Source organism: Prionailurus viverrinus, chromosome F1 (assembly GCF_022837055.1).
Source record: "Prionailurus viverrinus isolate Anna chromosome F1, UM_Priviv_1.0, whole genome shotgun sequence".
In the NCBI taxonomy this organism is placed as follows: Eukaryota; Metazoa; Chordata; class Mammalia; order Carnivora; family Felidae; genus Prionailurus; species Prionailurus viverrinus.
The window spans coordinates 8100498-8118022 of NC_062577.1; the positions used below are offsets into that span (position 1 = coordinate 8100498).

General features: G+C 47.9%; 1 protein-coding gene across 3 annotated transcripts in view; it reads right to left on the reverse strand.

The window, feature by feature from the left end:
• Positions 1-610: 610 nt before the first annotated feature.
• ADCY10 (adenylate cyclase 10) overlaps positions 611-17525 on the reverse strand; it is a 74750-nt gene continuing 57835 nt past the window's right edge. For all 3 annotated transcript variants that reach the window (XM_047840854.1, XM_047840856.1, XM_047840853.1), the window contains exons 26-33: positions 16888-17044; positions 12120-12324; positions 11944-12040; positions 9843-9958; positions 8551-8668; positions 6238-6433; positions 1910-2098; positions 611-1133 (exon numbers count right to left, since the gene is read on the reverse strand). In XM_047840854.1, coding sequence (XP_047696810.1) covers positions 972-1133; positions 1910-2098; positions 6238-6433; positions 8551-8668; positions 9843-9958; positions 11944-12040; positions 12120-12324; positions 16888-17044 — 1240 coding nt within the window. In that variant the 3' untranslated portion in view covers positions 611-971. The remainder of the gene's footprint in view (positions 1134-1909; positions 2099-6237; positions 6434-8550; positions 8669-9842; positions 9959-11943; positions 12041-12119; positions 12325-16887; positions 17045-17525) is intronic.

Sequence of the window (17525 nt, forward strand, 5' to 3'; positions counted from 1 at the left end):
GTCCCCTCAGAGGCACAAACTGCCACCAAGACTGCTTCTGTCTGCCCAGAGAGAGTGACTGCAGGTGGCTCTGGGGCACAATCTCCAACATCTGGGAAGTGAAATTGAATGCTATCACTCTCTGAAATAAAGCAAACTAACTCTAAGCACGTAAGCGTACCCACAGCGAAAGTGCGACTATCTCAACTTTAAAAATTGTATCTCCACAGATGTTTGATGCGTGTGGTTAGAAGGGCTTGGAAGCTGCCGTCAGGAGCTACGAATATGTGTCTTTTCTTATGTATATTTTTAAATGTTTATTTATTTTTTGAGAGATGGAGAGAGACAGAGCATGAGGGGGGGGGGGGGAGGGGGGGGAGGAAGAGAGAGAGAGGGAGTCACAGAATCTGAAGCAGGCTCCAGGCTCTGAGCTGTCAGCCCAGAGCCCGACGCGGGGCTCGAACTCACGAAGCCTGACATCATGACCTGAGCCGAAGTCAGGTGCTTAACCGACTGAGCCACCCAGGCGCCCCCAAAATGTGTCTTTTCAAACCTTGCCCTTACAGACCATGAAAAGCATTTGCCATTTGCCATACCGTGCGACCTACAAAAGATGGGACGACTGGACACGTAAAAATAAACATTTTCAGTTTAATAGAGGAACTAGAAATGTCTCTGTCGCTGCATGAACCATTTTGATATTCATGTTTTTCCACAGGACACACATTTTGCCTGGGCTGAAATGAACAGGTCGAGTTGAAAAATGAAAGGCAGGTACAGTTTGGGTAAAGCTGGGAGAAAGTAAGCATGAGGCCACTGACCCTTCCTGACCCTCCAGAAAAAGAAAGAAGAACCCGGAGCGTCTGCCTCGGTGTCTGGAATGGAAGAGAATACGCAGGAACCTGGAGGGTGCTGGTTCCAGAGAAAGGTTAACAATGGATCATTGCAAGAGAGGGAGCCTTACTGAAATCTTTGTTCTTTTTCACGAAAGGTTAGAAAGGATTGTCCAGGATATTAACTCTCATCAGGAATTTGTTTTTTTGAATATCTTGCATGTTCACCTTGCCCGATACAATTTTTTCCCAGGAGGGGAGATTCGAGACTGTTTGAAGCCATTGGTCGTCCATTACCTCGGAGTCTGAGTACCACCATTCCTGAGAGGAGAGAAAGGGTGAAGAATTAATCAGCGCTCCCCGACTTACGTGACCAAGCCTGGTCTGATACCAGAACTGGTCCAGGGTCCTTGAACTTTTTTTTAAATGTTTATTTACTTATTTTCAGAGAGAGAGAGAGAGAGAGAGAAAATGCATGTGCACATGCGGGAGGGGCAGAGAGAGAATCCCAGCGGGCTCCGTGCTCCCACAGACTGTGAGATCATGACCTGAGCCAAAATCAAGAGCCAGACGCTCAACCGACTCGGCCACTCGGGCGCCCCCAGGTCCTTGTGCTTTTAAACCACATGAACCCCCAGACAAATGATGAATTTTGCCCCCCAGACTAGGCTACTGACACGTGACTCTAAATAAACACACGGAAGTATAGGCCCATTCGCTTATTCAACAAGTGCTGAATACAAGGCGCTGGGCTGGATGCTACGCGTGATGTTCGCCTTCGAAGAGTTCACGTTCTCGAGGGGAGGAGAGACCTGCGTAGCAACATTAACACCAAGTGGAAAGCGGTGAGGGCTGCCGAGAAGGGGCGGAGATCTTGCCAAAGCAGATTTGAACTCGAGGGAGGTTCCATGGGAGCTCCAAGGGGACGAGGAGCCACACACACCTGAGCTACGGATCTATCGCCCCTTTTAGGAAGAGTCCAGAAAGGCCCGTGATGGCCTTCGGTGCTTGGGGAAAGCTAACGAGGCGGTAGGCTTCTGGGGCTTCCCTTGGAAGGGTGGGCATCCCCACGCCACCTGCTGGCCGGTGGTACGTACTTTGCTCATGTTCAGCCAGCATTTCTCCAGCACATTCCCCTGTGTTTCAGAGAGCCGTAAGGCTGTGTTCAGGAACAGGTCACAGTTCTGGCCGTCTCCCATGAGTATACAGACGTAGGCCATCAGGTGGTAAAGCCTCGGGTAGAAGACAGGGCCAGTGGTATTCTGGGTCACCAGGCTCTCCAAGTTCTAAAGGAAAAACAGCATATCAGAATCAGAAAGGGTCCTTGGCCACAACGATTTTTTCTCCACGGATGATGTGGGAACGTTTGAAAGATTGAAGCAATCAAATGAAAAAGCGTATTGCAGAGACATTACACAGGATGTAGTGGACACAAAGTGACACGCGTCAAGTGGGGTAGCTTCAGCGTTCTACCCGGACCAACCATGCGATATGGGTGGGCTCACTAACCCTTTCCGGCAAGCGCTTTTTTTTTTTTTTAAGTACCTTTTCTTTTTATTACCAAAGCCATATAAGTTACTGTTCAGAATTTAGGGGGGAAAAATGGAAGAAAAAAAAGAATCACCCATAAGCTTAGCACCGGGAAAGAAATATTTTTAACATTTAGGCACATGCTTTCCCACTTCTCTCTGTCTCTCTGTCTCTCTCTCTCTCTCACACACACACACACACACACACACATCATACCCCCAATTGGGATCATACTAATCACATAGTATGGCAACTTTTTTTCTCATTTAGCATCACATGATAAACATTTTCCAGTGACATGATTCTTTTACATCAGAGCTCACAAATTCAAATGCTGACAAGAGTCAGGCAAGGAACATAAAGAAGCAGGCTGGCTATAGCATGATAAGAGCAGAGGGGATTATGTCATGCTAGAGATGTGCCCTATACAAGTGTCATCTCTCAATGCCGGCCAACAGCTGTCCTTTAGGCATGTGGGCTTGGAGTCACCAGATACTCCAATTTTTAAAAGAAGAGTCAGAAATTCAGAATTTTTACGTAAAATATCCCAATGTTTAAATGTACCATTTCTGACTTAACCAAACTTAAAAAAAAAAATTTTTTTTAATGTGTTTATTTATTTTTGAGATACAGAGCATGAGTGGGAGAGAGGCAGAGGGACAGGGAGACACAGAATCCGAAACAGGCTCCAGGCTCTGAGCCATCAGCACAGAGCCTGATGCGGGGCTCAAACTCACAAACCTCGAGATCAAAACCTGAGCCGAAGTCAGACACTTAACCGACTGAGCCACCCAGGCGCCCCACCAATCTTCTCTTTGAAGTGCATATAGTTTTCATTTTCTCCAATCTTTTTACTGCTATAAACCTGAGATCAACATCTTTGTAGACAAATTTTTGTTTGTCGTCTGATTATTTCCTTAGGATAATTCCCAGGAAGAGAATTAACCAACGTGCATAATTTAAAGATATTTTGCCAGAACGCGCTCTGGAAAGTTTATGGGAGTCTTTCAGAGTAGGAGTCTGTCTTCTCACGTGTCTTTGCTAATCTGATGCTCAGCGAAACAATGTTCTATTGTTTTGTTGCTTTTATTTCAATATGACAGACATGGGATCAAAACGTTGGGTTTTCCTGACTGACCTGTTAACACGTCTATTTATCTATCAATTATTTATCTAAGAAATGCTCACCTGCTGCGAACAAGGCATCATTCTGTGTGCCGTGGGAGATACACGCAAGTTTGTGCTTCATTCATTCGTGTTCCTGTGTTGTCTCCGCTCCCTCCACCACCACCCCCACCTCCTTTTCGAAGTCAAATAAATCGCAAACTTCTTGAGCACAAAGACCATGTTTTTCTCGTCTTTATTGAACCCGGTAAGTATTGTATTTTTCACCTGTACTGTCTTTGGGATAGAGGAGTTTTATCACTTTACTATTCACTAAATAAAGACGTGCTTTCTTTTCATCATCTGCTAGTTTGTCTACCTGGACTTTCATATGTCAGACTGGCCAAAAGTGGCCCCCTTTATTAGTATTCGATCAATATTTGAAAGTGATAGTGACAGGGACGCCTGGGTGGCTCAGTCGGTTAAGCGTCCAACTCTTGATTTCGGTTCAGGGCATGATCTCACGGTCGTAAGATTGAGCCCCGCGCTCGGCGCGGAGCCTGGTTGAGATTCTCATGAGTCATTTTCTCAACTCCAGACACTCTATCAAATCACATGAAGTTACAGAAGACATAGTAATTCCGTAAATAATACATAATACAGAATAATCCCATAAAGCAAGATAATGTTTCAGGTAACCAAGCGACTCCATACCCTGAATGGAAGCCAGCAGAATGCTTTATGTAACAGAAATACAAATAGATGCTCTGTATCCAAAGAGAACGTCCCTCTAAGCAGAGGTGACAATGACCTTTTAAGTATTTCAGGCAGGGATCGGTAAGCAGTGTGAACAAATTGCAGGAGGAGACCCCGGCGCCTGGGTATCGTAGGACAGTGGTGAGCACAGCTCCTACGTGGGCAGATCGAAGACTTCCTCCTAACAACGTCCTGAGGATTAAATGAGCTACTTGTACTTCAAGACGCCTTGAAGTCCCAGGATGCCTTGCTTTGACAAATTGTGACGTCTCTGAAACAGAGACATTCCTGAATTTTCAGCCTCTGGATTCTGCTCACAACCTTAAGGAACCTGCAAGCACATATCTTCTGAGATCTCTAGGGAAGATCCCTACCCAGAGGTACTTTGGTCAGCATCTTGATTTTAAAGCCTTCTAAGACCCTAAGCAGAGAACCCGTCAAGCCTGTCCAGACTTCTGACCTGCCCACGTGTGCCATGAGAGGTTTGTGTGATTTCAGCTCTTAGGTTTGTGGTAACTGGGGGCCCGGCAATGGAAAACTAATACACGTGGGCTTAGTTTTGAAGAGGACAAGGCAAAACATTGTCAAGTCGACAGGAGATTTGGCCCTTCTTCCCTTGGAGGGTTTGCCCAGCCTAGGCTGTAAACTCCGAGAGGCGGGTACCGGGCGTGAGTTGCTCCCCCTCACACCCCAGCGCCTAGTATCTGGTGGTTACTGCATATCAGGCAGGAGGCCAGTGTTATTTATTTATGTGTTTTTGCACTCAGCACACGTTTGTTCGGTGAGTGGAAGATGCGCACGTCCTCTAATGCTTATACTGAAGTGTCTGAAAATGCATTTTAAAAGTTTTTGGTTTTGGTTTTTTAAGAAGTTAACATGAGCCTGGGTGGCTCAGTCGGTTAAGCATCCGACTTTGGCTCATGTCATGATCTCGCGGTCCATGAGTTCGAGCCCCGCGTTGGGCTCTGTGCCGACAGCTTAGAGCCTGGAGCCAGCTTTGGATTCTTTGTTACCCCGCCATCTCTCTGCCCCCCCCCCCCCCGACTCGTGCTCTGTCCTGTTCTGTCTTTCAAAAGTAAATAAGTGTAAAAAAAAAAAAAAAAAGAAGTTAACTTAGGGGCACCTGGGTGGCTCAGTCGGTTGAGCGTCCAACTTCAGCTCAGGTCCTGAGCCTGGAGCCTGCTTCATTCAGATTCTGTGTCTCCTTCTCTCTCTGCCCTTCCCCCACTCACACTCTGTCTCTCTCAAGAATAAACATTAAATTTTTTTCTTTTAAGTTAACTTAAAAGACACACTCAGGATCAGCTGAATATTTTTAATTTCCATGTGCAAAGACTTAACCTCCCAAGATGTTTATCATAATAACTGCCGTAAAATACTACGAAAAAATTCTATCCAAGGACAGTTTGGTAATATCATCTAACAAGATCTAGGAGACTTTATCTATAAGATAAAATACTATGCTTCCTTTTAACTCGTGGTGTAGAAAACAATTTAATGACAGGAAATTATTCACAATATATTTTATTTGATAGCATGTTTTAAAAATGGAAATGTGCGCACGTGCGCACACAGAGAAAAGACTTGAAAAGTGATGTCTCTCTTTGTAAAAAGTGGTTACCTCTGAGTAGTAAGGTTGTGAGCAATTTGTATTTCCTTCCAATCTGGGGGGTAGAAGTTACCTTAAAAAACTGTACTATAAACATAGAAATTCTGGGGCGCCTGGGTGGCTCAGTCGGTTAAGCGTCCGACTTCGACTCAGGTCCCGATCTCGAACTCTTCGTGAGTTCGAGCCCCGCATCAGGCTCTGTGCTAATGTCTCAGAGCCTGGAGCCTGCTTCCGATTCTGTGTCTCCCTCTCTCTCTGCCCCTCCCCTGCTCATGCTCTATCTCTCTCTCTTTCTCAAAAACAAGTAAACATTAAAAAAGAATTTTTTAAATAAATATATAAATTCTGGAATCAGAGAAAATAATTTGCACAAGAAGGTAGACAGAAATCCACTTACGGAGTGGTTTATCCTGGAAACTGGCTCACCTTGAGCAGCTCGACTCCACTGTCCTGAGCGTTCTCAGACTGCCCCTCAATCTGCTTTTGAAGGTAGAGGACTTGCCCTTCCATGTACCTACTGATTCCTTCATAGTAAAGAGCTGTCGGGGTTCTTCTTGGCACTAGGTTTTTAGCTCTACTGGAAAAGATGTGAAAGTTGTCCCATTCCTGAAGCCTGGCATACCTGCGCCAGCACAGAAGAAGAAGACAAATCAGTATCGCCCTTGGAATGTTCTGAAATGGGTCCCCCTGCAGGCCCAGCTCCCGGGACCTGGGCCTGGAGCCCACTGCCTGCTCCCCAGGAGAAACGATGTGCTATGGAACAGGGCAAGAAGAGAATGTGTGGATGGTTCGTGATGAATAGACTCCTCGGGAACCCTCGGCTAATATTAGCAAGCACTTAACTCTTTGGACTCTAAAAGGATCATCAAACACTCGGAGCTATGAATTCTAGGGCTTGAAGACATTGCTCCAGTTCCAGAGAGAGATGGCCTAGGCCAGTACTGCTCAAAGTGTGGGCCACCGACTGGGAACATCCGTGTCACCTGGATGCTGCTTAGAAATGCAGGCTCGCTGGTCCAGCCCCCATCTGCTGAATCACTCTGGGGACTGGGACGAGGCCAGGAATCCATTAACAAGTGTTAACAAGCTTCCCAGGTGATTCCTGTGCCCACTAACGTGTGACAAGCACAGGCCTAGGCCACAGCTGTTGAAAGAAAGTAGGATAAGAAACTAGGATGACTTTCAGACTTTAGATTCCTTGGATTTTTAATTCACCCGGGCGAGTTCATTTGACTTTGAACTTTAATTTCTTTGGACTCTTACTGGTAAGGGCAATTAATTTTTAGATTTTAATGTCTCCCAGGGAATTTCGGAATAGATTTCTTTTCGAATTTGGAACTGCTCTAGTCTGTGGCGCTTTAGACAGGAATGTCTTCAGATGCTCATTTCAGTCATCACAGAGTCCAAATAAATAGTGGACACCGTGGCTGCACGTAGCATGTTGGGAGTGGCTGCGGAAGTCATTTGATGAATGTTCTGGAGCCTTGCTGTTGCTCTACTTCTTTGAAGGTACGACCATAGCTGCAGGTTTACGGAGTTGAAAACCTAATGAGTGGGGGCGCCTGGGTGGCTCCATTGGCTAAGCGTCCGACTTCAGCTCAGGTCACGATCTCGCGGTCCATGAGTTCGAGCCCCGCGGCGGGCTCCGGGCTGATGGCTCGGAGCCCGGAGCCTGCTTCTGATTCTGTGTCTCCCTCTCTCTCTGCCCCTCCCCCGTTCATGCTCTGTCTCTCTCTGTCTCTCTCTGTCTCAGGAATAAATAAACGTTAAAAAAAAAAAAATAAAAAAAAAAAAAGAAAACCTAATGAGTGAAAGGCGTTCAGCCACAGTTGTGGTCAGGAGGTGGCAGCAGTGTAGGAGGTAGGCAGGTGTGGCTTGGCACCCGGCCCTCCCCATCCTGAGGGGCAGTGAGGCCCGAGTAAAGGAGCTTCGTGTGGTGCTTCTCTCTGCCACAGGGTGGAGAGCTCTTGATGGGGGAGAACTGCCGCTTTCCAGAACTGCCTCCTGCTGAGTGGGCAAGTCTAATCCTGGGCTTCAACATTAGGAAGCCCACCGGCCTGCAGATACCTGCAGACATAAGCCACATCCTCCAACATCCGTTCTATCAACGTTTTCCAATATAATTCCATCTGTGGGGGGGCGGGGGTTGTGGGCAGGTGGCGCTATTTTTTTTTAAGGTGTATTTATTTATTTATTTTTGACAGAGCGGGGTACACAGCAAGCTGGGGAGGGGCCGAGAGAGAGGGAGACCGAGTCCCCAGCAGGTTCCGCGCAGTCAGCACGGAGCCCGATGCGGGGCTCGAACTCACACACTGGGAGATCACGCCTGAGGCGGAACCAAGAGTGGAGGCTTAACTGACTCAGCCCCCCAGGCGCCCCACAAATGGTGCTATTTATCAGTCTCCCTCGCACCCCACCACTCCTCAGTAGCAAGTACTCTTCCTCTCTATATTACCACGCCATGGTGCGCAGGTAATAAAGCCTTGTGGCACTGACTACAGCCGGGGTGGCCTTGCTTAAGGGCAAGATGACCCCAAGGGGCCTTTCAGTGTAAATCCACCCCGACGCCTTCAATGCCTTCAATCTCTCAGGTACAACAAAGTATAAATTCTTTTCTTTCATTTCTGTGTGCGTGCGTGTGCGCCTGTGTGTGTGTGCGTTCTGTGTGTTAATGTCCCCTTCTTCGGGAGTCAACATGTTTCAAATGTTGGGAGTGTAGTGAGTGCAACACATTGTTACCAGATAGCTATACTCGAGTAAAGTCCCAGGAGGATTCCACTTTGGAATTTGAGGATTCTGTTGTCTTCATTTTGGTATATGAATTCCAAACATTCTTCAAATGTCTTATAAACAAAGCCTAAAAAAAAAAAACAAAAAAAACAGAGAGAAACAGGAGAGCTTTGCTGGTGGGCGGGGGTGGTCCTGTTCTGGCCTAGTAGCTTCCAGGAGACGTCCCCACTGTGGGGAGAGGCCTTAATCTCGGTTTATGAATCCAGACGGTCCGGTAGATTGCAACAACCTTGTGACCACACTGCCCGCCCCGCCCCTGCCATGCTTCCTTTGCCGGCAGCAATATCTACAGCCCTTTTCAAAATCCCATGGTGATGGAGGCGCCTGGGCGGCTTATTTGGTTGAACGTCCAGCTTTCTGGCTCAGGGCACCATCTCACAGCTCATGAGTGGGAGCCCCGCGTCGGGCTCTGTGCCGACACCTCAGAGCCTGGAGCCTGCTTCGGATTCTGTGTCTCCCCCTCCCTCCCCTGCTCACTCTCTCTCTCTCTCTCTCTCTCTCAAAAATAAACATTAAAAAAAAATCCCTTTTCGGGGCGCCTGGGTGGCGCAGTCGGTTAAGCGTCCGACTTCAGCCAGGTCACGATCTCCCGGTCCGTGAGTTCGAGCCCCGCGTCGGGCTCTGGGCTGATGGCTCAGAGCCTGGAGCCTGCTTCCCATTCTGTGTCTCCCTCTCTCTCTGCCCCTCCCCCGTTCATGCTCTGTCTCTCTCTGTCCCAAAAATAAATAAACATTGAAAAAAAAAATCCCTTTTGATTTAAAAAATCCCGTGTTGGGGAACGAATGCCCAGGCCGGCCCCTCTGGTTTACTGTGGACACTGAGGGCTGCCTCGTCGGTGGAGCTCCTTTTCCGAATCTCCGAGCAGCTACCGGTGCCCGGATCCATTGGCAATCCAACGCTTCCTCGTAAAGCGCGAAGTCTGTCCGTATATTCTGCTAACAAGTACTCTAGTAAGACACTGTCAGTCACCACCACTTGTGTGTAAAGTGATCTGACGCTAAACTGGCCGCTTACACCCGTCAGGTTCTTCTGGGCCAAATTCTCCTCCTTGCTGGTCCTTCACAATCCTTCCACCTTCCAGATGGCTCCTAGCTCTTACACCAGCCTCTCCCCTTCCCTGTCCGATAGGTCTTTCCAGCCGGAATCCTAGTGGGCTCGAGACCCCAGCCCCGAGAGCGGCCACACCACACTAGCACACGTGTTAAACCCCAATTTCTTGTAAATTCCAAAGCCACGCTCACCGGAATAAAGCATGAGGTCCAGGCAGACGAAATAGAAAAAGGCCTTGCTGAAGATGTGCTCTTCTGATATAGAAAGGTCCCACAGCCACCCCAGCACTTGGATCAATTGTTTGTTTCTGTGGGCAAAGGAAGGTGGTAAAGATTAGGAGGTGCTGGGGAGGAGAGGATGGAGTTTAGCGCTGGGCTCGGCTTCATCCTGCCCGCAATTCCGGACCAAATGCGGCAAATCGCAAATTGGCTCTTGGCTCAAACTGTTGTCACGGACCCCTGCGTCAGGGCCACCAGAGTCAGGCCAAGTTGGCTGGAGCCTCCGGTCCTGGTAGCCCTTCTCTGGGCTTCTGCCTCCCCTGTGAGACTCCTCCCTTTCCCTCCACCTGGCAGCCTGACTCTCATAGCAGGGGAAGACAGTAAACAGACTAGGGATGATGTACACACAGCGGGGGCCTGGCTGGTTCAGCGGGTGGAACGTGGGACTCACCATCTCAGGGTTGGGAATTCGAGCCCCACACCGGATGCAGAGATTATTTTTAAAAATAATAAAATCTTACTCAACACGTCTCCGGAGGCAAGGAAAACAGAAGCAAAAATGAACTACCGGGTCCTCATCAAAATAAAAAGCTTCTGCACAGCCAAGGAAACAATCAGCAAAACTAAAAGGCAACCGACGGGATGGGAGAAGATATTTGCCAACGACATATCGGATAAAGGGTTAGGGTCCAAAATCTATAGAGAATTTATGAAACCCAACGCCCAAAGAACAAATAATCCAGTGAAGAAATGGGCAAAAGACATGAATAGACAATTCTCCAAAGAAGACATCCAGATGGCCAACCGACACATGAAAAAATGCTCAACATCCTCATCATCAGGGAAATACAAATCAAAACCACAATGAGATACCACCTCACCCCTGTCAGAATGGCTAGCATGAACAACTCAGGCAACAACAGATGTGGGCAAGGATGCAGAGAAAGAGGGTCTCTTTTGCATTGTTGGTGGGAATGCAAACTGGTGCAGCCGCTCTGGAAAACAGTGTGGAGGTTCCTCAAAAAATTGCTGGTCCTCCGACCCAGCAATTGCACTACTAGGCATCTATCCAAGGGATACAGGTGTGCTGTTTCGAAGGGACACAGGCACCCCTATGTTTATAGCAGCACTATCAACAATAACCAAAGTGTGGAAAGAGCCAAATGTCCATCGATGGATGAATGGATAAAGAAGATGTGGTATATATATATATGTATATATATATACGTATATATATACATATATATATATATACACAACGGAGGATTCCTCGGCAATCAAAAAGAATGAAATCTTGCCATTTGCAACTACGTGGATGGAACTGGAGGGTATGATGCGAAGTGAAATGAGTCAGAGAAAGACAAAAATCATATGTCTTCACTCATATGAGGACTTTAAGAGACAAAACAGATGAGCATAAGGGAAGGGAAACAAAAAGAATATAAAGACAGGGAGGGGGACAAAACAGAAAAGACTCATAAATATGGAGGACAAACGGAGGGTTGCTGGAGGGGTGGGGGGAGGGGGGGGGAGGGGCTAAATGGGTCAGAGGCCCTAAGGAATCTACTCCTGAAATCATTGTTGCACTAGATGCTAACTAATTTGGAGGTCAATTTTTTTAAATTTTTTTTTTTTTTAACGTTTATTTATTTTTGGGACAGAGAGAGACAGAGCATGAACGGGGGAGGGGCAGAGAGAGAGGGAGACACAGAATCGGAAACAGGCTCCAGGCTCTGAGCCATCAGCCCAGAGCCTGATGCGGGGCTCGAACTCCCGGACCGCGAGATCGTGACCTGGCTGAAGTCGGACGCTTAACCGACTGCGCCACCCAGGCGCCCCTGGAGGTCAATTTTTAAAAATAAAAATAAATAAAGAAATAAAATAAAAATAATAAAATCTTACAAAGAAAATGCCGTGCAGAGAGCAGTGGTGTCCCAAAGTCTATGATCATCAGTCACATCTTACCGAAAAGCCTGCTCCCTTGCCAGCCAATGGCCAGGCTAAAGTGAACCCCGGACGCTCAATTCCTATGGCTTCCTCCCTCTAATTTTGGGAAACGCTTTCGGCTAAATACCTGTTTTTCAAGAAGAGAGATTTACTAAGCCAGCAGAGGACCATATACTGCCTGTTAGGATTTCGGAGCAGCGCCCACATCTTCTGGGCTCGAGAGCCTGGGAAGAAAGCAATTCTAGGATATTTCAGGATGTTACTTGGTATCTGCATGGCCCTTCTCGCCCAGACAACCCTTACCTAAGTCAATGGCCAAGTCCAAGTGACCCATTAAAAGCTTGGTGTAGCCCAGTTTATCAGCCACATGTGACACGATTTCAATGCCCTCGCCTTTCAGGGGGAGGTTGAAGATCTGCTCCATGGCCATGATTTCATATTTGTACCACACGCCCTGGTAGCCGGCCAGCTGGTGGTGCAGTGAATAATCCAGGTAGGCCTTAATGATCTGAAATGGCAGAAGTGGAGAAGAGAGGTGACACCCAGATGGCACCCAAAGCAGGAAGCCCAGGGACACCACCCGGCGTGGGCCAGTACACGTGTGTTTACTAAGCTTGAGAATGGAGCCGGTCATTTGGCCAACGCACGGGCTTTGGTGCAGAAATTAAACTGGGTCTCTGTGCCCTTTTTCCTGGGTCATCCGGGACAAGCTCGAGGGCTCCCTTGGCCCCAGGGTCCTTAAGCAAAATAGAAGAATTTCAATTTCTGTGAAAAATAAAAGCCGTAGCTTATATATATGGATATAGGACTGCAAAGCAAAAAGCCTGGAAGGGTTCATTCTGAGGTGCGCACAGTAGTTACCTTTTTGGGGAGGAGATCTGAGGGACAGGAGGGACTTTCCTTTTGACTTCATAAGTTTCTGTGACCTTTTAATTTGTGAGAACAAGTACTGTCCTTCTGTTGTTTAACAAAAAAAGAAAGGGGGGTTGGGTTTGTTTGCATGTAAAAAGAGGAAAGAGCAGTTGTAAACTGAGTTTTGAGACTCAGGAGAAGTTGGTTACTCTATAAACAACTCTTTTCAGTGGTAAAGTTGCACCAGGACATGAACGCCTAGGGACAGGTGAAAAGAAAGTTCCTGCTAAAGAAGCATCCCTGATTAGAAGCGCCAGGTACGGAGGGCAGTCAGTGGGGAGGCATTTAGGAAAAAGGGGCTTTGGGGGCACCTGGGTGGCGTTGTCAGTTAAGTGACGGACTCTTGATCTCGGCTCAGTTCATGGTCTCACAGTTCACGAGTTCAAGCCCCACCTTGGGCTCTGGGCTGATGGCACGCAGCCTGCTTGGAATTCTTTGTCTCTCCTTCTCTCTGCCCTTTCCCCACCTTGCGCCCAGGCTCTCTCTCTCTCTCTCAAAGTCAATAAAAATAAATAGAAAAAAGGGACTTTTTCCTAGGATTCGTCAAATCCCACAGAATAAGCGGTCCACAAATTCGGTGCTGCGGGCAGTTCTATGGGCACCTGTGAAACCACAAGTCAACCTGTGGGAGTTCCTGTGCTCCTGATCTGTGTTTCAGATGGCACCCCAGAAGGGCAGGGCAGCCGGAAGCCGTGGAGAGGAGAGGACTGCGGGGCGAAGGAGATGTCCAACGCTGTGGCAGAGCCCAGGACTTCTTGGATTCGGACCAAGAGCATGGCATCCGACTGCTTCATTTTGTCGGGAAAATAGAAAGCTTGGTGGTTATGTGGCTTGGCAGCGGTCACGCCACAGATAGGTAAAGTTCTGGAAACCACTCTCTCGGGACTCATTCTAGTTCTTTCTGTTATCCGACACCAAGTGCCTCATCTGCTCTGGAGCGCCCAGAGGCCGCTCTGCCCTCTGTCACGGCCACCTTGTTGGCACAGAGCCCAAGGTGGGGCTTGAACCCGTGAACTGTGAGACCATGACCCGGGCTTGAACCCGTGAACTGTGAGTCCATGGCCTGAGCTGAGATCAAGCCTCTTTCGATTCACTTTCCGATTTTGGCTTTTCCGCTGTCGTCTCCTGTCCTCCAATGCCACCGCGTTTTTAAGAGACAGCCCCCAAGTATGGAGGGGAATCAAAGCATTTCATTCAGTAAATATTTGTTGAGCACCTACTATGTGCCAGACACTATTACTGGGGCTCGGGATGTGGAAAAGATAACAGACAAGGTCCCTACTCTCATGGAGTTTATAGGCCAGTAGGGGACACAGGCTGCACACTAACAAAAGAACAAACAAGTAAATGCCAGATGGTAATAAGAGTTACTAAAACAGGTTAGAGTCCCTGGGTTAGGTGGTCAAGAAAGGCTTCATGGAGGAGGAAACCTTCCAGCTGATAAGCACAGAGACCGGGAAAGGTCGGGGGATGGGCACTCAAGGCAGAGGAAATGTCCATTGCGAAGACCCTACAAGGGGATTGAACTTAATGTTTGAGGAGCCAAGAGAGTCTAACATGGCTGGGTGTAGTGGCCCGGGAAGCCACAAGACGAGGACGGCATATAGGCAGAGGACTATATTTGATGGGCTTTATACATATTTATGTGCCCTGGTCTACCGAAAGGCAGATTCCTGGCCAGGAACTTAAGCTCCTCCAACATTTACAGTGCTACTTGACCATTTCCTTTAATTCTCGATAATTAATCGCCACAAGAGGAAGTTCTTGCCCCGGAAGAAACCTCGACTTGATGTACTTTTTATGAGGGAACCAGGTCATTTTCATTAGCGGAATTGGATTTAGCTTAATAATGTCTTGATCTTGTCCCTTGGAGTTTTCCTCATCTAATGGAAGATGTCCCAGTTCCTGACCTCGTAGGAGCCGAGGGCAGGCTGCCCCCAGACAGGCCACTTTGGCACGGACATTATTTTGATTAAGAGCAATCGAGGGGCGCCTGGGTGGCTCAGTCGGTTAAGCGTCCGACTTCAGCTCAGGTCACGATCTCGCGGTCCGTGAGTTCGAGCCCCGCGTCGGGCTCTGGGCTGATGGCTCAGAGCCTGGAGCCTGCTTCCGATTCTGTGTCTCCCTCTCTCTCTGCCTCTCCCCCGTTCATGCTCTGTCTCTCTCTGTCTCAAAAATAAACGTTAAAAAAATTTTTTTTTTTAAATAAAAAAAGAGCAATCAAAACCCAGCAGACTCAGGAAATGCTTTTTTTTTTTTTTTTTTTAGGCTTAAACAAATTTGTTTCATTTTTAAAATTGAAATATAATTAACATACGGCATTCTATTAGTTTCAAGGAAAAGCTCTTTATCTGCCCCCCAACTGCCTGCTTTACCGAACTTCACGTGTGTGTGGATTCCCTGTACATACACTATTGTATTTTATTTTCTCCCGTGAAACCGTCTCCTGGCAACTTGATTCTTAGTCCAGCTGGAAGGACCCGGAAGGGCAGAGGAAATTCCTCCTCCCGACAACTTAGACAGGCAGTTCTCCCAGTGTGGTCCTGGGATCCCCAGAGGTCCCTGGAGACCACTTTAGGGAGTGCCCGGAAGTCAAAGCCAATATTTGCGTCAGGAAACATGGCGAAAGACTGAAACAGACAAACAACAAACTTGGTGGATGTCCCGTCTAGCTCACTCGTGAAGGTTATCTCTGCTTCTCACTGTCTTTGGGCTATTTTACAACTCTGTATGAGGCAGAAGAAAACTGATAATATTGTAAATTATTCTCTTGCATAGACATGTAAGTATTCCAGGGAATATGTGTGATTATTGCCCCGTGACTGGGCTATTTTTGCATCCAGTCATAATTGAATTCTCCTTAGAACAAGTTGTAACATCTTACTAGCTCTCAGTAATTAAAGTGTTTAATAGAGTCTTTGATATGTGTTCTTTTTATGTTTCTAAGAGTCATGATTTTATCTTTAAAAAAAAATTATCTTTTAGGGGACACCTGGGTGGCTCAGTCAGTAAAGCGTCCAACTTTGGCTCGGGTCACGATCTCGTGGTTTGTGGGTTCGAGCCCTGCATAGGGCCCTCTCCTGTCAACGCAAAGCCTGCTTCAGATCCTCTGTCCCTCCCCTCCTCTCAAAAATAAAACTTTAAAAAATTATCCTTGGGGCGACTGGGTGGCTCAGTGGGTTAAGCGTCCGACTTCAGCTCAGTTCATGATCTCACGGTTCACAGGTTCGAGCCCCGTGTCGGGCTCCGCACTGACAGCTCAGAGCCTGGAACCTGCTTCAGATTCAGTGTCTCCCTCTCTCTCTGCCCCTCCCCCACTCGCACTCTCTCTCTCTCTCTCTCTCTGTCTCCTGAAAATAAATACATGTTAAAATAAATTTTTAGGGGCGCCAGGGTGGCGCAGTCGGTTAAGCGTCCGACTTCAGCCAGGTCACGATCTTGCGGTCCGTGAGTTCGAGCCCCGCGTCGGGCTCTGGGCTGATGGCTCAGAGCCTGGAGCCTGTTTCCGATTCTGTGTCTCCCTCTCTCTCTGCCCCTCCCCTGTTCATGCTCTGTCTCTCTCTGTCCCAAAAATAAATAAAACGTTGAAAAAAAAATTAAAAAATAAATAAATAAATAAAATTTTAAAAAATTATCCTTTAACCTTTTCCTTTTTTAACCCTCTTTCTCTACCGGCATAGAGTGGCATTTTCCAGGGGCGACACCTGATGCTGGAACGGAGCGAAGGCAGAAGCAGGCTGAGCGCCCAGGTGCCTCCCATGAAGCCAGAGGTTAAGATATTTGCAAAAATTTACTGCGTGCCACCCTTGTCACTAAATTTGTTGTTGGGGAAAATTATCTTTCAATGGAAACATTACGGAGGTAAGAGCTTTATCCTTCTTTGAAAGTATTTTTAGTACCTCCGTTTTCGTTGCTCACAATTTCGGTCGATGCAACCCGTAGACATAAACAGCTTCGCGGTCCCCGGGAATCGACTGAAAGCATCAAGTGACGCGGGGGCCCAAGTGCTTGAGAACTACCGGCCTGGGCGAAACACTCCAGCCGGGAAGGCCTTGGGTACATACACCCCCATGGTTTTGAATCCCTGCCGGCTTCCGCCAGGACCCTCCCAAGGGAGACACGGACATTGACAAAGCAGCCGCCACGAAGGCAGCCTTACCTGAAAATCGTCTTGGGTTTCCAGTGCGGTATTTACTTCCATCATAGCTGCCAGATGGCCGTAGTACTTGTAGTGAAAAAAGTAATTTAGGCTGTATATCTGCCACAGCAGGGAGAAGCAGGCGGTTTGCCTGTAAAGCTGCGCCAGCCTCCTCTTCCTGGAGACACACGAGGGGCAGAGAATACCGTCACCGGCGTGCTTGAGGGGAACGCCGGCCCAGCACCCCCGCTGCGGGTTCGGGGGTCAAGACGTGGGCGTGAGTCCTTGCCCCCTTTGCCACGTGGTAAGGCACAAGCACGCTCAGTTTTAGGGAGCACGTTTTCTCCACCACAGACCGGGGAGCGCGATGCCTCCTTTGTGATGATTAGTTAGGGTAATCGAGGTAAGTCGCTTTATCCCCAGGCAGGGCATTGCCACTTCAGTGAAGTTATTGAAAAAGCCCATTTACATCACTCATCACGGTTGATTCCGATCACAACCCCGCGAGAAAGGCAGACGTGATGAGCCCCATTTTATGTCAGCAGGTGAGACTCAGGCAGCCTAAGTGACTAACTCAGAGCCACACGGCTAGAACGTGGTTGTGCCAGGACGCCAGCTCTGTCCACTTCCAGCCTGGCCATTCTCGTGTGTCATTTCCT